The sequence below is a fragment of the Tauraco erythrolophus genome, chromosome Z (assembly GCF_009769465.1).
Source record: "Tauraco erythrolophus isolate bTauEry1 chromosome Z, bTauEry1.pri, whole genome shotgun sequence".
NCBI lineage: Eukaryota > Metazoa > Chordata > Aves > Musophagiformes > Musophagidae > Tauraco > Tauraco erythrolophus.
The window spans coordinates 15595271-15622497 of NC_141496.1; the positions used below are offsets into that span (position 1 = coordinate 15595271).

The 27227-nt window shown below is 35.5% G+C and overlaps 1 protein-coding gene across 2 annotated transcripts in view; it reads left to right on the forward strand.

Moving 5' to 3' along the window:
- Nucleotides 1-27227, forward strand: part of WDR70 (WD repeat domain 70) — a 143099-nt gene that overhangs the window by 66229 nt on the left and 49643 nt on the right. For both annotated transcript variants that reach the window (XM_086629167.1, XM_086629166.1), the window contains exon 10: nt 17304-17478. In XM_086629167.1, the coding sequence (XP_086485293.1) occupies nt 17304-17478 (175 nt within the window). The remainder of the gene's footprint in view (nt 1-17303; nt 17479-27227) is intronic.

Sequence of the window (27227 nt, forward strand, 5' to 3'; positions counted from 1 at the left end):
TAATTTTATCATTCAAGTATTTGCTAATAAGGCTTTATATTAAACGTGTTGCTCTTGAGAGGGATTAGTTTGGTTTTGGAAACCTTTCATCTCCTTGAAATGATTCCAGACCTCTGATACGTGAAATTTTCTGTTTGCTAGGACAGAAAACATCTGATCGATATTCTTCAATTTGGCTCATTAATGATAGTGGAAACTTCTGGTCAGCTAATCTCTACAATTAAGATCTGCATTCATTGGTGCCTGTGTGATTTAGAACCTGCTGGCAAACGTTTCAGTCTCCTGAGGTTGAACTTTTGGTTAGATAAGATGCAGATCTTCTTTTGTCATCATAAACTTACTAGACCATATACATTCCTCCCTTCAAAATAAATAATTTACTTATACTCATTTGTAACTTCCTTCTGTTGTGTAATTCACAGTGAATTAAATGGATAGCAGAATAACAGGTACTAAAGAGTTTCAGAGGAAAAAATAAATATTATCTTCCCTTTTTTGGTGATACACACAGAAATATTCTATCAGCATGTTTATTGTAAATCCTAGCAGATAATTTAACTTTAAACAGGGTTGATTTGAGTTAAAATTTGGCTTTAGAAGTTTTTCAGGGAGTTTTTTTTTTTAAAAAAAAAACTTTATTTTTTTCATCTAAGTTATAATAATTCTAAAAATAGATTTAATTACTTGTCTTACTTACTACTTAAGTTGATGTTTTATCCCAGGATGTGTCTGTCTGCATGCAGCATGAACTACTTTCCTTTGGATTTTTTTTTGTTAATTTTTTAAGGACATTGAGTGAGTATAGTGCTAATATAAAAATATGATTTTGTAGTTGTCTTTTTGGACCATTAAATCAAAATTGCTATTGAAATACAGTGTGGATTATACGTTTCCAGTTCTTTCATGCAGAGAGACTACCTCATAGGACCAGAGTGTACTCATAAAGTCTATGGCCAGTGCTTGTTTGCTCTAGAAATTTTTTCAAGTAGACAAAAGGTGTCTAGTATATTTTACATAGCTCGCATTTGTTTACGTGAAGTTTAGCCATTGAATAACAACTCTCTCAATGACTCTAGAATGGCTAATTTTTAAACCCAGGACCCATGTTTGGAAAGATCTGGATCACCTTAGTAGTCTCCTGAGCACTTTACATGAAAAATAGTAGCATTATAGTTTAGCTTCACAGGTTCTGATATTTTGAGGAACCGTCCATGCAGCTGTAAAGTAACTGTTCCACATGCAAACTCCTATTTTTTTAATCCTCCACTGAAGGTTAGTGCCCTTATAACAGAATTGGTGGAATAAGTGATGTGAACATTACTCATCTGCTTTGATGGAAAGTTAGTGGCTTGGTTTAAAGAGCAGGTTACATTCAGATGAATGATTTAGCAATGAAACAGCCAGATGATAACATCTTAGACAATGCCAAGCAGATTTTCAAGTACGTTTTTTCAAAATACAAATAAATTAAATATTTAACAGGTTACTTATTTGTTTCCTTATTTCTGGGCCTTTAGTCTGAACTTGAATATATAAATATTTCAAGTTCTTTGTGGTTCTTTCAAGTGAAAGCTGAAGTACTCATGCAGCCTACCAATTTAAAGAGTTTAAGGTCTTGGGAAAGTACAAAATATTGCAAGGCTTCCAAAAACAGTAGAGATGTGGTAGATCTGCCCACCTTGTTTGGAAATGCAAATAATTATATAGACTAGAACTTAAAGTATTCCATGCATATTCAGTGCCATAGTGTAGGAAGACTTTAAGGTAGTGAGCCTTACACACTTTATTTCTTGTAATGGCTATTCATGAATCGGAAGTTAAGTTAAACAAGCCACTTTCAAACTGTTGCAGATAATATTATTTAGAATTAAATATCAAATGTATGTGACCAGTGCTACATTCATAAAATTCAAAGTGGAAGGAAAGTTAGAGGTTCGTGAAGTAACAAGATTTCAAAGAAACCTGGTGTTTGTATGCATGCACGCGAGTAAACACAATGAGTAAGGAACTGATAGTCTAGTTCCTGGTCTCAAGATATTTTATTTTTTTTTAATAATTTATTTCTATTCCTCTGTCAGTTATAGAGATTTTAGGTCTCAGTTTTTACCTGTGTAAAATATAATATTTTCTGCTTCCACACAAACCTGGTTTTACCAGTATGTTATATTTTCTGTATACTACAGAGCTATTGCTTAAATACCTACATTGAAGTACCATGCAGATTACTTAAAAACCTATTCTCAAGAGTTACATGAGGTAAAAATACAGCAAAATTGGCATTTATTAAAATCAAATTACATAGGAGGATTTTGATATCCGCCTTATCTATCCTCATGTAGTTGATGTTTTGTTTTTATTTCAGCCATAGCAATTCAGCTGTTTCCAATAATGACGCTTAGAATTACACGTGTCAATTATGTTAAGTTCTGGTGACTCTTTTTCTTTGTCCTGTCTCTGGAACAATGTGAGTTCTCATCCTTTGGCATAGGAGCATAGTATTTTGCAGGAAGAGGAAACATCGTGATTGTGTAGGGGTAAAGTTCTGTTGCTCTTGTGAAAATCTACCCTGATTAGTCTAAATTAAGTCTTTGGTATAATTGCCTCTAGAGACTTGTTTGTGATACAAGAGCACTTTCATCAAGAAATAGTGAATGCTATCTCACATGTGTGTAGTGATTTGCACTGCCCTGGCATAGTAGTTTGCTTTTTGTCTCAACGTGTAAAGGTGTGAAGTCCACTCTAGGTATGTGAGGATGGCTTTTCCGAGATTAACTTATCTATTTATAGATATATATGCAGTGCAGAGCTGATTAGGAGAGCACAGCAAATGAGGAGGCCTGGTTAAGAGGAGTTTGAATAATGACTGTGCTGGTCCTTGCTGAAAGCTGTGTGTTTACAAAAGGGTTAGTAAAGCTATTTTCGTCTTTATAAACTATGTACGTTTATATTAGTATTTTTCTGAAGTTATTCTTGATTAAAATGTTAGCTGATGCAATAAAAAATGCAGTCAGTTGCAAGAGCTTGCAATTGAGAGCCTTTTCAACTGACATTTTTACCGCATAACTTCATTTTTAAAAGTTTCATACAGTTTCAGGTGGATTATCTTAACCAAAAATTTATAACAAAAGAAAAGCTTGCTGCAGAGCAGAGAAAATGGGAGAACAAAGCATGCTAAATTGTGCCAATTCTTTTTCTTCATTTATTTAAGCAAGTCTTGCTATGATATTGTCCATGGCTCTGTGGAAGCGAGTATGGCTTGTACTTTGTCCATAGACCCTATGGAATGGTTTTAATTTTAAAATCCAGATGCATTTACTCATATGGCAGGAGCAAAATTCTACTTTCCACATAGCATGGTTGAAGTGAAATTGAATAATCAAGTGGTTTTTACCTTGCAGGTCATGTAAACACAAACTTTTGCTCAAGACTAGGTTTTTAGTTAAACATTGTGCTTTGATCTTCGCATTTAGTTTCGAGATTTTGCTTCTTATCTCATATATTGATTCCAAGACAAGATCAGTTTGTTTTTCTGAAATAAGTTTAGAATTTCATGTTATCCACAGCTCCCAAGTTTATCATATATGAAATAGAGGAGGCTCATTCTGTTTGTCAGTGTGAGACAGAGAAACTCACACAGGAAGAGCTAAGGAATCCCCTCAGTGGTGGTGGATCATAAATTAAGATTTTGTAGTTCCTTCACAGTAGTTTGAAATACACATGCGTCCACATATATCCAGTGTGTGTATAAATGCAGTGACTTTAGTAAGCACGTGAAGTTGTTCATCTGCAAACAGCAAATACACTTTTTTTTCCCTCTATTTGGAAATGGAACTAGTTTTGTAAACTTAGTTTACAACTTGACATGATATCACCAAAGGCTGAAAGTATCTGGTAAACTTACACTTCTGACACTGACTTCTCTGCAGCTACTGTAGATACCTTCAAACAAGATGGTTCAACTTTTTCTAAGGTAGGAACTGAATGACAGCTTAAGGATGTCTGTCCTGCATAAAATGAGCAGTAGCTTGTGGATCTAAACAACTAGTCATAGGTATGTGCAAGAAGAGGTTTTGACATCTCATGCACTTCTAAAAGCTGTGTTATCTTCCCACAAAATTGAGAGTGCCAGGCGTGATTAAATTATGTAAGGGGCCGATTTCAACCTGGGACCACCAGTCTGGCCTGTTCGCATCTCTTATTGATGGCTGTCTTGCTTCAAGGGAAAACATGTTTGGATTTTAAACATAAAAGTATACAAAAATTAAAAACCTGTATTTCAGAAATGGCTAATTTTTTAAGAGCTTTCTTAGCTATATTTTGCCATAGTAAGAAAACTAAACATACAAAGTGTCCTGGACTTGCTTTTCACTGATAGCTTCCAGTTGAGTAGAAGCTGGCAAATTTTCAAGAAAAGTGAGACGGAAAACCCACGTAATTACAGGCCTGTCAATCTCTCTTCAGTGCCTGGTAAAATTATGGAGGTTATTCTGGGAATTACTGAAAAACACTTGAGAGACAGCACAGTCGTTGGTCACAGCCAGCATGAGTTCACGAGGGGAAAGTCCTGCTTAGCCAAATTAATTTCCTTTTACGACAAGGTCACCAATCTAGTTGACCAAGAGAAGCCAGTAGATGTGGTGGTTTTGGATTTTAGCAAAGCTTTTGATATTTTCTGTCACAGTATCCTTGTGGACAAAATGTCCAGCGCACAGCTAGACAGCTCTGTAATACATAGGGTGAGCAATTGGCTGATGGGTCGAGCTCAAAGAGTTATAGTAAGTGGGGTTATGTTAGGCTGGTGGCCAGTCACTAGTGGGGTTCCTCAGGGCTCAATTTTAGAGTCAGTGTTGTCTCATGTTTCTATAAATGACCTGGGTGCAGGAATCTAACGTACATTAAGTAAGTTTGCCGATGATGCTGAGCTAGGAGGAACTGTCTACTCTCTTAAGGGTAGAGAGGCCTTACAGAGAGGTCTGGGTAGAATGGAGAGCTGGCCACTCACCAATGGTGTGAAATTCCATTAGACCAAGTGCTGAATTCTGCATCTAGGATGGGATAATCTTGGCTATATGTACAAATTGGGCAATAAGAAGCTGGAGAGCAGCCCCGTGGTAAGAGATCTGGGGGTCTGAGTTGATGGCAAGTTGACTATGAGTCAACAGTGTGCCCTGGCAGCCAAAAGGGCCAGCTGTATCCTGGGGCGCATCAGGCACAGCATGGCCAGTGGGTCGAGCAAGGTGATTGTCCCACTCTGCACTGCACTGTTGTGGCTCCATCTTGAGTATTGTGTGCAGTTTTGGGCACCTCAATGTAAGAAGGACATCAAACTATCCGAGTGTGTCCAGAGGAGGGTGACCAAGCAGGAGGACTGAGGTCACTTGGCTTGTTCAGCTTGGAGAAGAGAAGGCTGAGGGGTGCCCCCATGGCAGTCTGCAGCTGCCTCACGGGGTGGGGAGGTGCTAATCTCTTCTCTCTGGTGACCAGGGACAGGACAGGAGGAAATGGAATGAAGCTGCATCAGGGAAAGTTCAGGTTGGACACGAGGAAAAGGTTCTTCACTGAGAGGGTGGTCAGTCCCTGGAACAGGCTCCTTGGGTCACGGCACCAAACCTGTCAGAGCTCAAGGAGCATCTGGATGATGCGTTTAGTCTTAGTTTAGTGTTATGCGGTCCTCTGAGGAGCAGGGAGTTGGACTCGATCCTGATGGGTCCCTTCCAACTTGAGTTACTCTGTGATTCTATTCTGTGATTCTAAGAAAAAAGAAATTACAGATTTTACTGATTCCCCAGGTAAAAGTGAAGGGTAGAGCTGGGCATTTACACTTATTTAAGGAATGGCTGAATTATTGAGGAGGCATCTGTGAGTTCTAGCTGGAAAAAAAAGTTGAGAATTTTCCTGCTACTTGACTGACCTATGTAGGAGTGCTTTCAGCTGCAAATTTAACCTTGATTGCTTTGGAGTATCCAAATAGGTGTGAGGATAGCTGCTTGTTAGCTACTTATGAGTGCAGAAGGGAGTGGAGAAGTAAGAAATGCCATTTACAACATGTCGGAGTAATGGACATGAGTTGCCAACTGGAGCTTCTGCAGTTTTCTCAATATTCTTCTCCCAGTAGCTCTTAAAGTCAGTGATATTGATGCTATTTCTATGTCTTTTGTGATTTTGGACTTAGTTCTAGTCGTACTAGCTTTTGAACAGATTTATGTTGGTTTGTAGAATTTTAGGTACAAGAAGTGTGGGTCCCTGCCAAGAATATTCATATGCTCTAGATACATTGTAAAGCACCCTTTCAAGTTGTCTGGAGTCACAGAATAATTTCATCTGAAGAGAACATCTGGAGGTCATCCGTTTCAATCCCCTCCTTGGTGCAAGGCCAATTTAGATGAGGTTCCTCAGGTAGCAGCAGGCAGTGCAGTGAACTAAAAGGTGAATTTCTGAACAGACTGAAATTTCAGGGCTCAAGGCAAACAGAGGACTAGAGCACCACAAAGTAATGTGTTCAACCCTACAGATATTTGATTTTTTTTATTACATTGGGCTATGAAACAAGTCACTTCTGTGGTCCTTTTTGTTTGAAAGGAAAAAAAGATTATGTTAAAAATCTTTTCTTAGTTGGTTATGTCCTGCTGTTACTATTTTTAAATCTATACATTTTCAATTCCAGTAAAACAATAACCATTCTCCCCAGGTGGAGAACATAACTGATAAGGGAGTGTAAGTCCCTTAGTTTTCATCTTCAGAAATAATGAAATTTACTACTACTTTTTCCACTAGCTTTTTGCTTTAGACTTTTAACCTTATACAAAAGTCAGAAAGGAATATGGGGGTTCTTCAGTAGCAGCAATATTATGAGGTGAGCAGACCATGGTGATGAGTAAATGAAAAAATGATGCTCTGCATGGCTATCCAGACAAAAACACGTCTGTCTTATGACTCTTTGGAGACCTGAGGCTAAGAACCATATTTCTTCTCTACAAAAGATGCTGTCTTCCATTCTGAATATTTCGGAGGAGGAAGGAAGCGTCTTACACTTTGGCGTGTATTCCAGAAAATATGATAAATACATTAATTTGTGTTTACTTACACTTTATGTGCTGCAGCTTGGCCTGGTCTTTATAAACCTTTTGTAAGATTTTACAGAGATTGTACTACAACATACAAAATTTGTTACTTCATACATAAATACAAAGTAAAACTCACTTTTAAAATTTTCTATGGTCCAAAGTGCATAGTTAATCTGTACAGCTGAGTCAAACTTTGTTTTGTTTAGAATAGATTCTGTAACTTTAAAAATCAAAATACATTTAAGACTTAGAATTTACCTTTTTTTTTGTTACATTTATCTGTTAGGTTGGGGTTCATTGCTAATGGAACTGCAAAAGAGTGGCTGTGAGTAAAATCTAAGATGTTAAAAACAGTTAAAACTAATTGTCATGCATATAGGATCAGCTGAGGTGTTGCTTCAGAGAGCTTTTAATTGCTTAACTGCTTTAATTTAATTTCAGTTGATTTTTCAATGGTTTAATGGAGAGTTCTGCTCAGTGTTAGATCCAAATGAGCCTTCACCATTTTATAGCCATGACTAATCAGCTTTTTAGAAAGCATCCTGTTTTCCTAGTGATTTACTCTTCCTGCTTGTGCAGTATCATGCAAGACTGCTCTTGAGTCATTTCAGTTCATGCAGGTGACAGTAACTTGAACTGTCAAGATGTTCTTTACTGGAAGTCTTCCCCTTTGATCTTAATCAGATGTACCCCATAGGGAGATTGATTACATCCCACTCTTATCTTTACTAAGTGGGAGATGAGATCTTGGTTCGTTACCTTCTTGCCTCATTTGGAAAATGAGAGGAGATTGTACCTCCTTTTAATGTCGCAGCTATCAGAAGTCAATCACATATTATCCGTAATTCATCTGATGTTCTGTATAGAAATAACAATATTGAAGTTAGGTGTTGGTGCAATAGTAAATGAAGGACTTCTTGTGTGCAAAGTGCTACATAGTCACAGGAAAATACCAGTGCTTTGGTTTTTTAAGTAGCACGAGTTTTTCAATGTGCTGAAAGTAAAATGTGAAGCATTTAAGACTAGAAAGTGGTCAGTGCCAGTGAGAAAGTCATTCAAAACTAACAAGCTTTTTTTTTCTTTTACTGCAGTCTAGTTGCCTAAACGCTCATCACTGATGCAATCAAGCATATTCAGTGTTTTAGGGAAATACAAAAGGAAATACTTCAAAATTTAAGAAAACACAAAGAGAGAAAGGCTTATAGGCATTCGAGCACAGTGAGCATGTTCAGTTTTTGCCTGTGCATTGGCCTCCTGAAGGGGTTTTGTCAAATAGACTGAATCTGTTGTAACCACCTTGAGTTAAACTTTAAAAAAATTTCTTCAAGGAGGAAACCATCACAACCACACAGTTGGAAACAGATACATGAATTATTTTTTATTAACCTGTGATCCCTGCAACTGCTGTTTTCAGTACAGTATATGTCTTTAATTTGAAGACCATTTTCTTAGTCTGAAGAGGCGTTTTTCTGTATCACTCTTTTGGGAATCTAAAAAGCGTTCTGGAGCATGTTTGTGTGTTTTTTTTTTTTTTTTTTTTTTTTTAATGCCTCAGTGATTTACCTTCCAATTTATGTTCTACAGAATTTGAATGTATTTAAGGTAGTGCTCAGTGCAGTGCATTCTCCTCTCAGTAATATCTAAGGCTTTACTTAACATCATTTTCCTTTTATGTAATTTATTCTTGTGCATTGTGTCTTGAAGCTGTTTGTTTGATTTAGTGGCATTTTTTTGTTCGTTGTTCCCTGCACTACCCACCCCCGACACCCCCTGATAGTTATCCTGTCTTCAGAGTATAATCGCTGTTTTTTGGATTTCTTCTTTTTTTTCCATATTCTGAGCAGCACTGAATATACCATGTATGTGGAATCTTAATTCTCCTTCCTTAGAAGTATGGACTCTTACTGGCATAATAATTGCATGCCTGCATACCCTCTGCTACTGCTTTCTGTCTAGCAGTTAGCTCGGTTAACATTTTTTGGTTTTCCACCATTAATCCATTCTTCACTTCCAGACTACTACCTAGGGTTTTTTTCCCTACTTGTGTGTTCGTTCTCATAATATTTCTTTTCATATCTTTTCTTCTGAGCTTGTAAACTTTCTCCCACCAAGCCTTTTGTTTTACTTATGTGCAGACTGTTTGTTTTGATGGTGAGGAAAATTCTGCTGCACATTAGTAACTACATTGGAACTAGCTTATCTTTCCAATAACTGTTAATGGAAAAGATATGTAGTAATGTTATTCTTTTGTTTTTAACCAAAATTTTCTGTCATTTACTTTCCTCTTGATCTTTACCTTTCTCTGTATGATTTATATTTTAATATTGTTTTGGGTTTGGGCTTTTTTTTGTGGCATTTTATTTTTTTAAATTTTATTTTATTTTTTTTAAATGCCTCAGTGATTTACCTTCCAATTTATATTCTACAGAATTTGAATGTATTTAAGATAGTACTCAGTACACTGTCTTCCAGGATAGTGATTACATTCCAAGCAGATTGCTGGTATCCTCATCTGTTAGTAACAATGATGTGTTATTTGTAATGTGTTTTCTAGCTGATTTTAATTATGTAAGAACTCTCAATTCACATATAACTCTTTCAAGATCTATATATTTAGCAAAACAAATCAGATATAAGAAAACAAATGTATTCTTCAGATATATTGAGAAGGGTAGTTTCAAGTTTGAGGGTCTCTTGAAAATTTATGAAGAAGATATAAACAAAAACCTTTTCAGAAAGGAAAAAATGTCTTATAAAACTTCTGGTTCCCAGGTGAAATTTACTGGTTTGAATTAAAGCATTCAGAATCTTTGAAGTTAAAGACTGGAGATAGCACGATATTTATCTGAATTTTGCATTACGCAGTATAGTGCAGTGGGAATTCACGAGGGGAAAAAAGTCAGAAGCAGAATCTTGGAGTTTCTTTTATGGTCCATTCTGAAATCCTCCCATTTGTGTGACTGGATGCTCTTTCTTGTGCTTTGAGTTAACAGCTGCTGTTGATAGTTGATAAATGTCAACATTTATAAAGTAGGATTATTTTTTTTTCTGTGCTATGTTTTGTCATTCCTTTGCTCTGCCAATGTGATGTGTGAAATATGACTGCTATAATCTTTGAAAATGATGGAATTTTGGAGTTGGTCATTTTGATGAGCTGATCTGCAAAGACTTTGGGGGAATTTTCAGGTTTTGAAAGAAAAAACAATGTACTTAAAGAAATTTTGTGCAAAATTCCACAGAGTATTTTTTCTATCACTTTGGGCAGACTCTTAGAATAACTGAAATAGATGTGTAATTCACATACAAATACAATATAACTTTATGTACAGGATCTACTAATTCAAAAAATTATTGAGAAAACATAGTCTTTTCACATTGGCTTGCTTTGTACATTAGTTGTTTCTCCAGCTCTGCTTATATTCTGCATGGGTACTCTTCCTGGAATGCAAAAACTGGAAGCAAGGAAGAGTTGCATAGATGATTTCCCTGTGTTCATCACTGCATGGTCAAGGGCCTAATTAACTGTACAGACTGAAGAGATTCTTTTCTCCTGGTCATAACCTTGAGGAAGGGACTGGATGGCTGAATCACTTAAGCATGTCATATCTAAATCTGAGTTCTGCTTGGATGATATGTGTCCATACTAAATGGGTAAGATTTCTAGTGTGTTAATTACTAGCTTATTTCTAGGAAGTTTTTTGCTGATTTTAAATTTTTACTCTTTTGAAGAATGCCTTTTTGTATTGTTAGTCTGACCAGTAGTTTGATCTAGGAAAACACAAAAATTACTCACAAAGCTGTGAGCTTTGCATTTCAATAAAAACAGACTTCTTGTGCCATAAGTAGGAGGTTCTGTTGTTAAGAATTCTACTGTGTCTTTACAACTGTGTGTTCATTATAACCTAAAAAGGAGTTATATATACATATAGGAGGATAATTCTTTGTATCTGAATGCATCTCTTGGCCAGTTCCTCAGCCAGAAGTGATCATATGTCATAACTTGCTAGAATTTGCTGCTGCTGTTTTCTTCTTGTGAACATGCCACACAGCTGACTTGAAAGCAGTTATGCCAACTCTAGCATGATATTATAACTGTTATATTGTGTTCCTTGCTTTTATTCTCCTTACCTTGTCTGTCTCTTTCCATCTCTACTCTTCTCCCTGACCTCCGTTAGGAGTTCTGATTCCTTAGCCCGGTTTAATGCTTATTTATAATCAGTTCTTCTCCGTTTCCTTTTCTGATTTAGTTTTCCTTAAATCTTGCGTATATTGGCCAGCAGCAAGATTTTTGCTTGATAGTTCAGAATATCTACTCTCCATGGTCACTCAGACATGCTTATGCATAATTTCAATTTTGTGTTGGTTGCTTTTTAATTATTTGTACTGGATAATGGGATTAGTTCCCACTTGTCGTTATTAGATTTTAATCTATTTTTTTCCCCAAAAAATAGAAATAATAATTCAGATCTAGTTACCCAAATGGTAGTAATTTCTCCTATCAAAAAAGAGCTGCCAGTTTTATCTGGAAATATGGAAAAAGTGGTATCAATATTGCTTCAACCCATTTGGTGCTTATCACATTGATGTTTTTCTTTGTTTCTTGCTCTGGTAAAATGTTTTATCTGTTAAAGTTTCTACTTATTTTTTACATGTAGGGATTATTTAAGTAACAGAGAAGCCGAAGAATTGTTATAAATTAAGTTGTGTCAATTTTTTTGGCAATTCCTTCTATAGTTATGATTTTACTTATGTTGGATGTGAATTTCCTTGTGTTCTGGTTTAAATTATTTTAACGCTCTTCAGATGCTGGGAGTAGGTAGCTTATTTAGAAGTTTTTCTGCCAAACAAGTATGGAAAGTTTCTGTGGATTTCTCCATCTGTTTGCGTGTACAAATTTTTTCACTATCTGGCAGGTGATTCAGCTTTCATTGGGTCCAATGTGCTTAACAGAAGAAGACTTTGACTTATTTCTGCTGAAAGAGGGCAGAGAGAATACAATAATGAAAGTTTTCTTGCTGACATAGTCTTGTACCGCCATATGCATGAAGTGCATCTTAACAGAACTTTTCAGCTATTTCTTACTGATCTATTTGCTCTACATATTCTGCTTTAGGTAATTTTTCACTCTGTTATATAAGCATCTGAATTTCATTCCTGTGTAGGTAAGGTTGTTTTATGTCATATAAAAGATTAAAAAAAAAAAAAACACAACAAAAAAAACCTTGCTTCAAGATCAGTTACTTTTTTTATAAAATTATTTAGTTTAACACTTTTGAAAATGTGTTTTCTGTCACTGATAAAGTGACCTGGAATCTGTCCTCTGCTGATAAATTCCGTTGCAGCAGAATTTGTGTGATGATTTTAAAATATGTTATAGCTTTCCAAGGTAGCCCTTTTGGGCAACCTTATATTGCCTACAAAGGTAGACATTATAATATATTACAAAGATAAGCATTATAATATAGTTACTAGATATGCAACATTAAGCCCGATCTGTACTTTTAGCAATAATGTATTCTGTTGCTTTTTTTTCTATTTTAAGTGTGATAAACATAGACTTAATAATATATTAAGAGTAGGCTTAATACAAGACTTTCATTAAATGTGAAAACATTCAGTATTGCGCAAGAGAGTTTTACGGTCCAGTAGAGAAGTGTGAGTCTCCGGAGGAGACGGGACAGGCAAAGAAGCTTAGTGGAATTTGACAGGTCAGGCTTTTAGTGTTTGAATTGGTTCACTTTTTGAATTTCAGCAGATCGTATTAGAATAGTATTAGAATGGGCAGTGGCTTGTTGAATCAGAACTTAGGGAATTTTTCCATGCTTGCCAGCTGGGAAATGCAGCTACATAAATACCTTTAATGATTTGTCAGCATCAATTTTGACAGCATTAATTTTGACAGCATTGTCAATAATTAATTTTATCAGAAATTTTGACCTGGTAGTAACATCGTAAGAACATTAGAAAAAAGGGGAAAAAAAGAGAATAACCCTTTGTGGGAGGGGGAAAAAAAACAAACCACAAAACCAAATGCAAATCCCAGTAATTAAATTAGTTGTTTATTATGGGTCATTTAACTTCTCAGTGGTCAGGAAAATATCCATGTTACCTTTCCAAAAGAACATTCCCATCCTTTTCTAAGTTACTTTGAATTGCTTTTGGCAAATACAAGAACTTTACAAAATCTGTTTTGCAGATGTGGAATCCACCATTTAAAAAGTTAAATTTAAAGTTGTGTATGTAGGGCCTGTTTCATGGAAGTTTTATTTGAAAAGAAATTTATGAAAGAGAAACAAAAATATTTATGTGGCTATGCGTATCATTCAGTATATTAAAATCTGATGTGAGGAAAGAACGATGTTATGTGTTGGAGAGAGAGGTTTTTAAAAAAATCTCTGTGTGTTGCTTTTACTGAAGAACAAACTTTCATTAAACATATTTTGTTTTCAAGTGGAAAAAAAAGCCTTGTTCAGGAAATGTTTTCCTTTTGTTTTCAGTGGAGTTCAAAAATACCTTAGTTATACCTATCAACAGATAAATATTAGTATTATACTTCTGTTAAATGCTGCAACATAGAGTATAAAACAATGTTGTTAGTTCGTCCCATGCTTATTTAGGCCTAGGGAGATACTCTTAATAAGAGGCTTTTTTGACCAAAATGAGTCTCCTGAAACCGATCTGATTGATCCAGGGGTAAAATTTTTTATTAATTTCAACGCAAACAACATTAGATTGGATCCAGAGTAGGTCAGGAAGTGAAAATAGGACTTCTAAAATGCAATCTCAATTATTTTTTCATTATGTCTGAGGAAGAGGAAGAATCATTAAGGTACAAAATATTGTGTAAAAAAATAGCAGTCTAATTCCAATTTATGCGCTCTGAGTTGACCGTGCTATGGTACGGTGACAATGAGTCGGTAGCAGAAGGGGAGAGAAAATACCAAAGCAGCCTTAGTTAGCATTTGTTTGCCATATTGCCAGTTTAAAGACCCATTCCCTGAATAAACTGTTTGGGTTTCTGTGCTTCCTTTCTTGTTTATCCCCTTTCCTTCTGAATAGAGTGGGAGGAGTTCAATATTAAGAAGTATTAGATGTTGTGAGGGAAAGGGATTGCAAAAAGGTTTTCAAACTTAAACAGTAGATGGAGGGAAAGCATCAAAGTACCTGCTGAAAGAAGAGACAAAGTGCTCGGGAAGTTATTCACAGAGCATGAAGGGTAAAAGGGGAATGTCAGAACAAATTAGTCTATGTCAGACTGCGTAAGAAAGGCCCTTAGAATGGGGTAGTGAAAGTATATCTCTGAGGTACTTCAGCGATCCCTGTCTTTCTAGTCCATCATGAGTCTGAAGGAAAATATAAAACATATATAGTTTATAAATAACTCCTAATGTTTTGTTTGATGGTGATTCAGTCAGAAACTGTGGGCCAGTTGAGTTGTGTGGTAAATTGAAATTTTGTCCATGGTGTTATGAGATGTGTTTGAAATATGATGTCCAGTTTTTAATAAAAATTAGAAATGTTTCCATAAAGAATAAAAGTACTTAAAAGATGTGACATGAAAGAAGAGATTAAAGAGCTCAGTCTTAGCTCAAGAGTTAAGGGCTCTCTGGGAATGATTGATCAGTTTGTAGGCAATATATAGATCATATTTTATAAAATACTTATTTATTTTTGTAGAAAAGTTTTATAGGTAGATCCAATAGCAGCAAGGCAATAGTAAACACACATTTGGTGTGGGAACATTAAGAAAGCAATGAGGGGATGTGAAACAGGTACTGTCGACTGTGTGGGCATTTTTAACAGAGCATGTAACTCATATGTGAGGGAGTGTGGCCAACTGTCTGCAGCAGAAGCAGCAGCTCAGAGAACTTGGACTTTTCATCTGACCTGCTGATATTACAGTTGATTTAGGGCTCACATTTTTTTTCATTTGTGTTATAAGAGATAGAACTATACAAGTGTTACTTCTTTCTTTACAGTTGAAAGGTAAAATGAGTAAGAAGGTTTGAATACGCTCTATAGTGTTGTGAAGTGATAGAGGTTTTGACAGGACATTGAGCCCTAAAAGAGGAGATTGAAGACTTTAAAAAAGTCTGTCTGTGCCAGCAGAAATGAAGAATTCGAATGGTGAAGGATTCTCAGAGATTGTTTTTGGCATTGCAGCTGAGGTGCTTGTGAGGCATCTTAGATAAAAGGCAAATAGAGGTAGGGAGGCATTGATCTTCTCTGAACATAACCATGTTTCTGATTACACCGTCGGAGAAGTGGGTAGGCCAAGGCAGTCCTGGAAAACTTGCACTATAAGAGAGGACGTAGTGATAGGAAGAGAAGACGGTCATCACAAGAGGAGGAAGAGAAGCTGGAGGGTACAGGATATTCAGATGAGATTCTGGAAAGATTAACTGTTATGAGAGAAAGGGACTGAAAAAAGACTCCAGTCCTGAGTAAGTATCAGAATGAGATAAAGTGCCTGTTGAAAGATAGGAGACTGAGATGGCTATTTGACAACACACAGAGATGAGAAGGGAAATCTCAGAATCACATAATGATTGAGGATGGAAGTGACCTCTGAAGATCCTCTAATCCAACTGTCCTGTTCCAAGAAGGATCATCTAAACACCTAGCATATGGCAATGTCCAGAAAGGTTTTTAATAACTCCAAGAAAGGCAACTCCATAACCTTGCTGGGCAACCTGTTCTATATAGCAGCATGGATTTATTTATGTGACCTTAGAAAATGCACCGTAATCTAGTGTTTCATTTGAAATTAGAAAAAATAAACAAACAAACCCACAAAACTCAAACAAACAATAACAACAACAACAACAAAAAACAACAAAAAAAACACCAAACCAACCATGAGAACACTTTAATGTCTTATGCTAGAGTTCCAAATAGAGCAATGAAGTGATGCCTTAGAGATATGAGATTTGAAGACTTTTGAAAATGAGACTAATCTTGACTTTATTATGGACAACTGGAGATTAATTATACTCCTGTTACTGATTTCTCATTGCTGTCATTAAGTGTGCTATTAAATATAACTTCTATGAGCTATATCCAACTCATTTTTTTATCTGTTTTATTTTAGAATTACATGCATGTAGTCTATCTAGCCTTGTAGTTGTGATGGAAGTTCTTAATGTTATACTGCAGTGTCTTTTCCTGTTCTAGAGAAATGGCAGCTAAAGCGGTGTTTGCTTTGCTAGAGACCAATGAATTACGTGCTGTTGGATCATAGGCAATGTTTGTATAGTCTAAACAAATGAGGTTGTCTTGAGAACTTGGTGATTTTTTTCTTTCTAAATTAATGATCTTCCTTCCTTTGCCAAATCCTAAAACTCTTCTCCACATTAAATGCCGGAAGAGTTTTGAATTTTTATCTGGAAAGAACTCAACATGTTAAATAGACAGAAAACATTTGTGTCTACGACAGTTTAAAGAGTCCACCTGTATCTCAGTGTTTTAGTTCTCTCTCATTTGGATGTTTTTGTGTATCTAAGTAACATTAAAGATCCAGGCAGATAATCTTTTTCCATCAAAAAGAAAAAGGATGTATTTGTTTTGCTAATAATGTGAGAAAAACTCAACTTGAAAAAACAACATTACATAAATGAGTCCTACTAAAGTATTTGAGGGGCACTTTTACACAGAATTCAGAAGACCTTCAGGTAGTGGAAGAGAACTATGATAACATTGCAATTAATTGTTCAAAATGCCTTTTAAAATAAAGAAAAGTCTGAAGAATAACCAGCCATTCTGCAATACTTCCAGTTAAAAGCAGGTTTGTCGGTTATTGTCATGTCAGAATAATAAAGGCAATCTGTTTAGTTAAGGAATTTGAATTCTTCATTCTTGTAAAGGACCAATACTTTCATCTTCCTGGTTTCCAGTGACAGTGGAAACTGTGTAGTACCTGCATATTAACATTTGGTCATTTGTCCAGTTGTAAATAATTTTATGTATTTACATGAGAGTTTGGGAATAACTGATTTTTTTTGTATTTATTTTTAACCTTCATATATATCTTAATGAATATGATGTTTCTTTCTTGGAAAGCTGTTGCATTAGTTTCATGCATGACATACTGTATATTAAATGCTGTTTTGCCATTACAAAGTTATTTGAACAGTATTATATGCCATTTATGCTGAAAAGGTGTTTGATTATATAATTAAAAAAATATTTCATCTATTATAACTTTATCTGAAACAACTCTTTATTTAAACCTTTTTCCAGAACTGTGAGGACATGGGATGTTAACAATGAAAAAAAGCACAAAAGCGTATTTAAACCACGATCAGTTCAAGGTAAACGAGTGATTCCTACAACTTGCACATACAGCAGAGATGGTAAACTTATTGCAGCCGGCTGTCAAGATGGCTCCATCCAGATCTGGGACAGGAATATGAGTGTAAGTCAAATATTTGATAACAGTATATGATTCAGATGTATCAAATGCTGAATATTGAAGCTGATAAAATAAATTTTGGTAATTTTATACTTATATTTTATTTCTTCTCCCCCTGAAAACTGCATAACTCATAGGAAAAATTTAATATTTCTTCTGCTTCTTTACAACTGATCATTCCATGCGCTGCTGTTCAGTTCAAAACACTGAGGAAACTCTTGGCAGTCTTTTTTTTTAAAAACAAAAAGTTGGACATGTATGTGTATTTTAGAATATTATTCATTTAAGATACGATGCTTGTGGAAAAATCTGTAATTTGTTGTTGGTTCTTAGGTAAGGAAAAATCTATTCTTCCATATTTTATCTGAGATAATCAATACTTTAAGCAGTAATTCATAAAACTTTATAGTGAAATCAGTTATTCATTCAGATAATAGGCAGAGGAGAATAGCATCCAAGTGGGTGAGAGTAAGGGTAGTGCTGCAGTTAATTAAATGCCAAATGTTGTTACAGTGTCCAACGTTTCAAAATTAACACGAGGCAAATGTGAACAATTTATGTAAATGCAATATGGTCAGAAGGAGTCATGATGGGAACTATTTCAAATTCTTTAAAATTATGAAATACACTCTGTAATTTCTTCTGTTCATATTGAACTTAACTTCCAGTAGTAATGAGTCTTAACTGACAAAGAATACATACAATTCTTACTACTACTCTGTAGTTCGAAGCTTAGAGCAGTTGGTGCTCCGTGTGTAGTATCATTTACAAACCAGTCCAGTTTCAGGAGTTTAATTTTGCAGTGTTGAGCGCAAATTCACCAGGCAAAGCTTTACTGCTTTTAAAATTAATCATCCTAATAATAATCCATGCTGCCTTTATGCCATCATACACGAAGAATTAATGCCCAGTCCCTTTCACTTGAATGGGATAAGTACTTATGGCATGCATAGGAGGAGAAAATAGGATTAGGATCATTTTTTTTTTGAAAGCCAAAGTAAGATTACAGAGGAAATGAGGCGGGAATGTCAGGATCCTTTGAATGAAAGTAACATCATAAGTCTTGGGGAAATAATACTGAACTAATACAAGTTACATTAATCTGTTCAAATTCATCTTTCACAACGTTTGATTTTAAAAAGGAAAACAGGCAATTTAGTGAAGTGTTCATGAAGATTGAATAAAATTTATTGCTGGAGGTAAGAGGCAATGTATAGAAGTAAAAGAAAAAGAAAGCCCGTTGATGATATTCAAAGTACAGCCTGTATTTTGGGACTGTCATCTATTTTTATTTCTGTTTTTATTTCCACTATAAACCCAGTAAAACTTCCTAATGGCATGAAGCTTGAGAATTCATCCTAAGTGTAAACTTGTTCTAACAGAATAATAAATTTTTCAGAGGCTGGCTTTCATCACCTATGTATGTTGTTTATTTTAATATATACAGTATTGAAATATTAAGCTTTCTGGTGTAGTTTTAGCAATAGTGCTCTTGGTAGTCTGCTTTTTCATGCGCTTTTCCTTTTGAACTTTTCTGTGTCTATAAGATGACATATTGCAATGCTGATTGAGTGCAGTTTAAGGTGATTATGAATAATTTAAAGATATATCCTGTGCATCTTGTGCAATTTCCAACTGGTGACCCCTGTATAACAATGCAAGACTAAAGTGATTTCCTAGTGGAAATGAAGTCAGTAGTGTCCTTGGATTTGTGTTTTTAAAGCCTGAAGAATTTTTTTCTTGTGCAAGATTTTTGTGAAAATTGTTTTTTTAGGGACATTCTTATCGAAAACTGCTGGTACCCTCTGGAAATCTCTTTGTATAGAATCATAGAATGGTTAGGGTTGGAAGGGACCTTAAAGATCATCTAGTTCCAACCCCCCTGCCATGGACAGAGAAATCCTCCACTACACCAGATTGCCCAAAGCCTCATCCAGCCTGGCCTTGAACACTTCCAGCGATGGGGCATCCACAACTTCTCTGGGCAACCTGTTCCAGTGCCTCACCACCCTCAATGTAAAGAATTTCTTCCTTACATCTAATCTAAATCTCCCCTCTTTCAGTTTAAAGCCATTGCCCCTTGTCCTATCACTACACGCCCTTGTAAAATGTCCCTCTCCCGCTTTCCTGTAGGCTCCCTTTAGGTACTGGAAGGCTGCAATAAGATCACTCCAGAGCCTTCTCTTCTCCAGGCTGAACAGCCCCAACTCTCTCAGCCTGTCTTCATAGCAGAGGTGCTTCAGCCCTCTGATCATCTTCGTGGACCTCCTCTGGACTCGTTTTAACTCGTATGGTTAAAAGCAGGTGTTTCAAAAGGCATCTTGATGAAAAATTTTAAAAAAGCCTTCATCTTACATTTGAGGGATGCGAGAGGGATAAGAAAAAAAAAAAACAAACTAGAAAGGAACTTGCGTTCAAAGTATAGTTTAGAAAGAGGAGGATGGGATTGACTCCTGCACTTCAATGATGAAAGCACTTGCTCGCCTGACAGGATGCAGAGATGCTTGCAAAGGCAAACAAGAAAATGTTAAATCATGACAAAGTGGTGCAGTTTTGGGGATATGAACTGTAGGTGACAGAGGAAAATAGGTAAAGCTATAGAGAGTCAAGATGTGAGGGTTAAGCTGCTTGAAGAAATACGTAGTAGAAATATTAACTTCTGATTTTTGAAGAAGGAATTTTTAAATTCCCATCCAGCAAATATTATTTGACTTTGTTGAAAAAAGTGTAGAGCTGTATACACAGATTTTACTGTACTACAGTACAACTGTGTTTCAAGTCAAAACTAAGACAGCATTTCTGTTTAACTGTTGAGAAAGCTCTGTTTTATCTGTAACAAAACTCACTAGTGCTTGAAAGCAGAAAATAGTTGCTTCAATTTCTTAAACTTGATTAGGAATGATTTTGGCATTGTTATTTTAAATGATGGATTTGGCACATGTGCAGCAGGAAAAACAGATTCAGGAAGGTGTTTAAAGTTACAGGTAACTTAGTTGACCATACCGTCATGCAAAAGACCTATTTTGACAGTCTGAATTCATTTTTGTATTTAAGCAAAAATATAAATGACATTTCCGCCCTGCTGTTGAATGCCCATACCACTGTTCCCGCATATGACAGTTAACAGCACAAACTAAATCCAGGAAAGCGTTCCTACCAGGTATTATGACTCACACTATCCATAGTGCCTGTTATCCTGGTGTCTGTGAAGGATTTTAGGTTTATTTTTGACAGGAGTGAAAACTCCTCAAACACACAGCCTGCTTCAGAGGGACGCAAGTTTCTCTTTGCTTCAGTGAAAACATAGAGCCACTGCTTTCCCACAGGAGAAGGGTCATGAAAACAGCAGTACCAAGGGCAGAAGTGGATACCCTGATAGGAAGAAGAGTCTAATAATGCCCTTCTTTAGGGCAAAAGGGGCACTCATCAGAGGCAGACACACTGCTGCAGTGCTGGTAGGAAGCCACTCTTCCTCTAGAGATTCCCAAAGATGCTTTACAAGGTGGCAGAAGCTCCCTGATGAAGCTCCCAGAAATATTCCTTGCCACAGTAGCCATAGTTTCTGACTGCGGGTTATAGGCTTGTTATCCTCTGCTCCAATGGTGTGATTAAATAATTCTTTGAATATTTTTTTTTACTTAGAAAGAAACAAGATATTTTCTATCCCGTGTTTTATCATCACTGCTGAAGTCAAACTAGCTGTTTGTTGGAAGTTAAGGTCATGAGTTAGTTGTTTTTTCCAAGCCGCTTAGAGCCACCTCAGTATGTGATTTTGGTATGTGATCACCTCCCTTCTTTAGTTCTGACTAGTAATGCACACCATGAGTGTTTCATTCAGCTTTCTGTTTCCACTCTTTTTTTGGTGCAATTCCAAATCTCCCAGCTGTATGAAGGGAGAGTAAAAACACTTTTGGAACTTTTGGAAGAAGACTTTTTTGTCTTCATGACACTGACATTGGTAACTTCCTAATGCTGAAGTTATCCAAATGCATTCCGACTCTGCCGTGCCTTTCTCCAGACTTCCTCAACATGGTCATGATCCATTATAATCAGCTGCCTCAGAGGATTTTTTCGTTTTGTCATAAATCTGTGTTATTTTCTCACGTACGTTGTTTTGTCAGTGCACGGTTTTTCTTTAAGGTTCGCATACATGTGCATTTACAGTGCACATTAGCAGAACGATCTGTCAGCTTGTTTGAAATATTATGAACACTGTCAACTTGGCTTAAAATAACAGCTTCAAAGGACATAAAAAATAACTTCCTTCAAACTTCCAATGAATAGTGGAAAAAGCAGTGTGAAATAGTCAATCATAACACATTAGAACTCTCTCAATTTAAATGTTCTGAGACATGGAAAAGCGTCTGGCAAATATGGAGAGTTGGAGAACATTAGTGGTCAAAATGAGACAGGACCTTCAAAATTACTGATTCACAGGGCAGTGTGGTAAAAACACTAGATTTACCTGGAGTTCAAATAAGTTCAGATTCCTCATCTTGCCTGTGCTTACCCATTCCGAGCTTTTCGCAAGACCAACAGTAATACATGTTGCGTAACAAGCTGATCCATGGAGCCAGTGTTTATTGTCAAGAAGGAAGTGTGTCTTCCAGTCAGTAAACCTCTGTGTGCCCAGGTTTCCCATGTAGAAGTGGGAGTCTCTCGTTCATAGAGATAAAGGAAAGACTGAAGTAATTTTTGTAGAGACTATTAGTACCCTTGGTGGGTGGGTTAAAAATGCGATGAGAGTTAAAATTGATAGAAATCTCTCTAATGAACAAAAGAGCTCCCCTCATTTTCCACAGAAAAATGAGATGTTTTTCATCGATTACAAATAGCATTTATTAGGGCAAGAAAGCTAAAGTTCTTAGTTAGCCTTTAGTCTTTTAGACTACCTGATGAGGCTACTTGTCACGTGAATTTTCCCTGCAGCTTCTCCTGAGCGCATTCAGCCCAAAACTGCATAAACAACTTATTTGCATATGGCAGCCTGCATCATGTTTCTCAGTTTCACACATCACGTATGTTATGGTATATCAATGCAGCTGTGATGCAAAAATATTGAAAAGGATTTAGAGGACACAGAGTTTGTAAGGAGTGGTCAGGTCTTTTAAATGCCTTTAAGAAAACAGTGTGTACACCCAAAATCTTGTCTGTTTTCTTTTTTTTTTTCTAGCTATATTAAATTGGGTCTGTTTAGAAACCGTGAGTAATTTTTGTAAGCTTTTAGCTATCTAATGGCTCCACTGTAAGTAGTAAAGAAGTAACTTTGTCAGATATATCTTTGATAGATTTATCTTTTTGTGTGGTGTAGGTCAGAACAGGAAAGATGAAAAGTTTTATGATTTTCAACATAATTTAATTCTCATTAAACACAAATTGATTCAGTACTCGGGGAAAGATTTTTATGGCTTGTGATTAACTTCTATTTTTTTACTTTCTTATTTCATAAAAGAACTAGTGGTATGTTTACCTCCGTTCTTCAGTTCTTTCTTGCTGAAAAGTGAGCATCTACTACAGCATTGCTGAAGTACTGCTTTGCGAGCATTTTCTTTCTTCCTCATTTTAAAACGTTGCTTCGGTTTTAAATTGCTAGAATAATTTATGTGTTTTAATCATTTTTAAATTACTTAGTTAAAGCTCAAAGTGATTTTACAGAACTTAAAATACACAATAATAATCAAATCCAACATTACACTAATATACTGTCCACACGAATATCTTTAAAAGTGGTGTCATCGAGTGGTAATCTCAATAGTCTGTTTTCCACACGCCCTTAAGCCACCCTATCCTCAAAATATAAGGGGAAGAGAAGTGGAATGTCACAGTATGCACTGAAGTTAAGCAGATCTAAGCTCTGTACATTTTAATTACAAATACTCATGTTAAAAGTATTTTCCAAATAATTGCATGATTTATAGGTGTAAGATAAATACATTTCTATATTTAGTGATTGTTTGCTTTGAAAGGGTTTTTGTAAGCTTTACTTTTGCAAAGTGCAGTATGAAGTTTTAAGGTAGAGTTTTCAGAGAGAGAAGTTTTGCAAGTATTGGAGCCATTTTGAAGAAATACTGTGCATCTAAGGACGCAGATTTAGATAATGCAAAAAGATCATGTAAAACACTTTTTTTCCCCTCTTTTTTTTTGGCCTAAATAGAGTGACCCTTTTTTTTTTTGGAACAGGAATCAGAGCCCACATCTTATTTGGAATTTTTTTTTGTACACTTTATTTTGCTGTTCTTGATGGATTTTACAGCTGATGCTACCAAGACAGAGTAATGAAAACTAGTAGTAAGATTTGAGACGTGCTGTAAATATTTTCTTCGTTAATTGGAGGGTCCTTTGAGGGGATTTATTCCCATGCTTTGGGAAGATGAGACTGTTGGATCTTTGGAGTTACAGGATGCGTTTTGCATATGCCGACATGCGAAAGACATAGCTCTCATTACTAAATTGTTGAAATGTATGTCTTGTACCTGTCTACTCGAAAGCTTTACTAATGTGCGTATGCCTTTTTAGATACAGTTTCTACCAGGCAGAGATCATAGTGTGTCTTTAGTATCTGGTCTATCACAGCATTCCAGGATTGTGCCCTTTTCACACCAGCTAGATTTTATTCATTGTTTTCGCCATGGAATATTCACTTGTGTATTTGGATATTTTGTTTTGGTTTTGCATACATAGAATTTGCGGTTCATATTGATATCTTTACAGGATTGAAATTATTCCAGTGAAACATTAATATTTCATAGAAACAATTTACAGTGACTGTTCTTTAATTTGCTGAATATCACTACTACAGCTAAACAGCAGACAAATCTTTCAGTTTCCCCCAAGTATGTAACATGCTTCATGCTTTGAAGAGGGCAGTCTGGCTACATCTGGAAATTTCTTGTGTAAATAAAAGATGAAAGATATCCAAATATACTATATTCCCCTTTCAAACTTGAGGTAAGTTTTCCATATCCATAATATCCCACCCTTTCATTCCATATGTATATGTGCCAGACCTCTGCTCCAGAAACTGAAAATCACACACGAGCTTGCCAGCAGCAAATATTAACAGATACATATATTATTCCCTTTTGTATACGTCTGGTTTAGCCAGTACATCACTAGCTATACCCTGAAGCTAGCTGCAGTAGAGAGTCTGACAGTCATGTGCTAAGATAAAGTGTGCCCTGCTGTATTTATTTCTAAGTGCATTTCTCTCTTATGTAATAAACAGTTTATAGTTAAGAACTATCTAAATGTTTGGACTATCTAATATAGTGATGAAAGGCGTTTCTAAATCTTGAAGTCTGTCACACCCCAATGAAAATAGCATAAAGGATTTTACTTTGGATTCTTGTATGGTTAAAGAAAAAAGGCTTATCCAACAAGGATTTGATTTACCATTTAGAAAAATAACAGTGAATCTTACAGAAGTAATTTAAAAATGATAATTTGAGAAGAAAAGAGTAGGCATTATAGCAATATGATTTGCTTTAATAATATTGTAGTGTTATTAATGTAACACAAAATACATAAAATAATGAAAAATATCTATTTCTACAGAAATAGATAATGAAAAATAAGGAAACAGAAGTAGAAGAGTCTTCTTAAACTATCTTGTTTATTTTAGAGAAAATTTTCCTTTTATGCAGAGGCAAAAAGTTAAAAGTACAGATGCGACATTTTGTTCTAACAAGAAATGAGCTCCAGAGTGGTCTGACTTATCAGAAAAAAGGCTTTTAGATAACTGTAGTATATGCACTGCTGAAGCAAGCTGAACACCTCATTGGTCTGGAGCCTGATAGAGTTTGTAAATTATGAGAAGAATTTTGTGCTTGATGTGTATATTAGGAAGCTAGTTTTGTGTCCAAATGTTTCTCATTGTGGTTCATAGTATGTCACAATTTCTTGAAGCTAGTGAAGAGATGAACAGCAGGTTTATACGGTGAATTTCATAAGAGCGATGAAAAGTATTTCTGTACAACCCTTAGTCATTAAGTTTGTTTTATTAGAGAAGCCTTAACCTCCCATGTTTAAAAATACTTACGAAAGGAAAGCTGTTACAGCTTGAGCAAGTGGATTTATTTAAGAACAAAAAAGGTAGGAAATAATGACTTCTGATCTGTGGAGCATATTGAGTGAAGGTTTAGGTACTTTCTGTCTGCATATGCGTGCTTTATCTCTTGGGTTAATTTATGGGCCCTTCATCACCTTCCAGCTTCATATTTGGATGTATCTCACGCAGGCTTCACTTTTCTCATCAATTCATAGCTTATAGAAAGCTTTCTATTTTAGGATGTTCATAAACGAAATGTGATGTGAATTTTAGAAAATAGTATACTAAGCACTAGCTGTGTCAGGGTTTTAGGTTTGAGTTTATTAATAGAAAAACAGATTAGAAATAGGAGTTTTTTTAAATGAAATTTTAATTTCAGACGATACAAAAATCTCAGAATTAGAATAATAATTTAGAATTTTTAAACTTTTGAAATGTATTTTAGATTTCCCTTCTCAATTCTCCTCATTAGTAAACTTCTCTTTTACTGCTTATTTTTTGCTGCTGTCACTTTAAGTATTACCAAATTTCTAATTTTTCCAAAGGTCAATGCAAAAGATGGATAAAAAAATCCTTCCCATTTAAGAGTTATGGGATTTTCATGTATTCCGGTGTCACTGGCCACTATCGGAAAGTGGATACTGGCCTAAGAAACCAATAATTTAACATTGTGCTGGTTGTGCATGACGTTTTTCATAACTCTTTAATTTAGAAAAAATAAACTTACCAAAGAGAAACAGACACAAAAGTATTTTAATTTTTTTTTTTAGTTCAATTGAATAACAGTTTGTTTTGAAATATGTTCAGTTTTATGACATAAAGGAATATATTTTTAATGCAAACGTTAAAAAATCTGTTGGAAATTGAGAAGCTAAAAAAAAAAGATAAATTATAGCAAAGCATAGCTGTTGTATGTAACATTAGGTTACATACACTTGACTTAGAGGAAGTCTGATAAAGAACGAACTATTTCTACATAGAGAATGGTTGTTTCATGGCTGCATCCATTAAAGGGTGCACTTCTGTGAGGAAACACTTTTAAATGTGCTTAAATAATTGGCCATAGTACCCTACAAACCACCCTCAGTTTCTAAAGAACGTCTCATAAGTCTAGTTAACTTTAATTAAAAAAAGTTTGCATGGCATTTGTAGAAAATTCATAAGATTATAAACCAAAGTTATTTTTATGTCCATGATTATTGATGAGAAGATAAACTGCACAACTGCACCGTCTCTTGGCATGAGGTACAGAACTGAATGAATCATATGAAATTAAAAGTTTTTGTAATAATACTACATTTTTGCAAGACAGCCTTCAGTGAGCAAGTTTCTTTCAACTCTAAGTATAAATCTCATAATTAAAACCTGTGTGAGGCGTTCTTTACAAATAAGTAAAGATTCTTCCAGTGCAAAATATTTTAAAATAAAGAGATTTTTTCATGATCAAGCTTTCCTAAAGTTTGTTGTCAACAGATGTTAGTGCTAAACAGTTAGCAGAGAGGGTGGTGAAATAGGTGGAGCGTTGTCCAGCTGTGTTTTATTTAATGTATGACTGCAGTGATACTACACAGACTGAAATCAGATACATCCGTGGAACAGCTGCTTTCCTCAAACCAAGTACTAAATTTCTCATGAGATAGAGAACTAGATTTGAAGTTGGGTAGGATTTGGATATGACCACCTATATATTTCACACATTATGCAT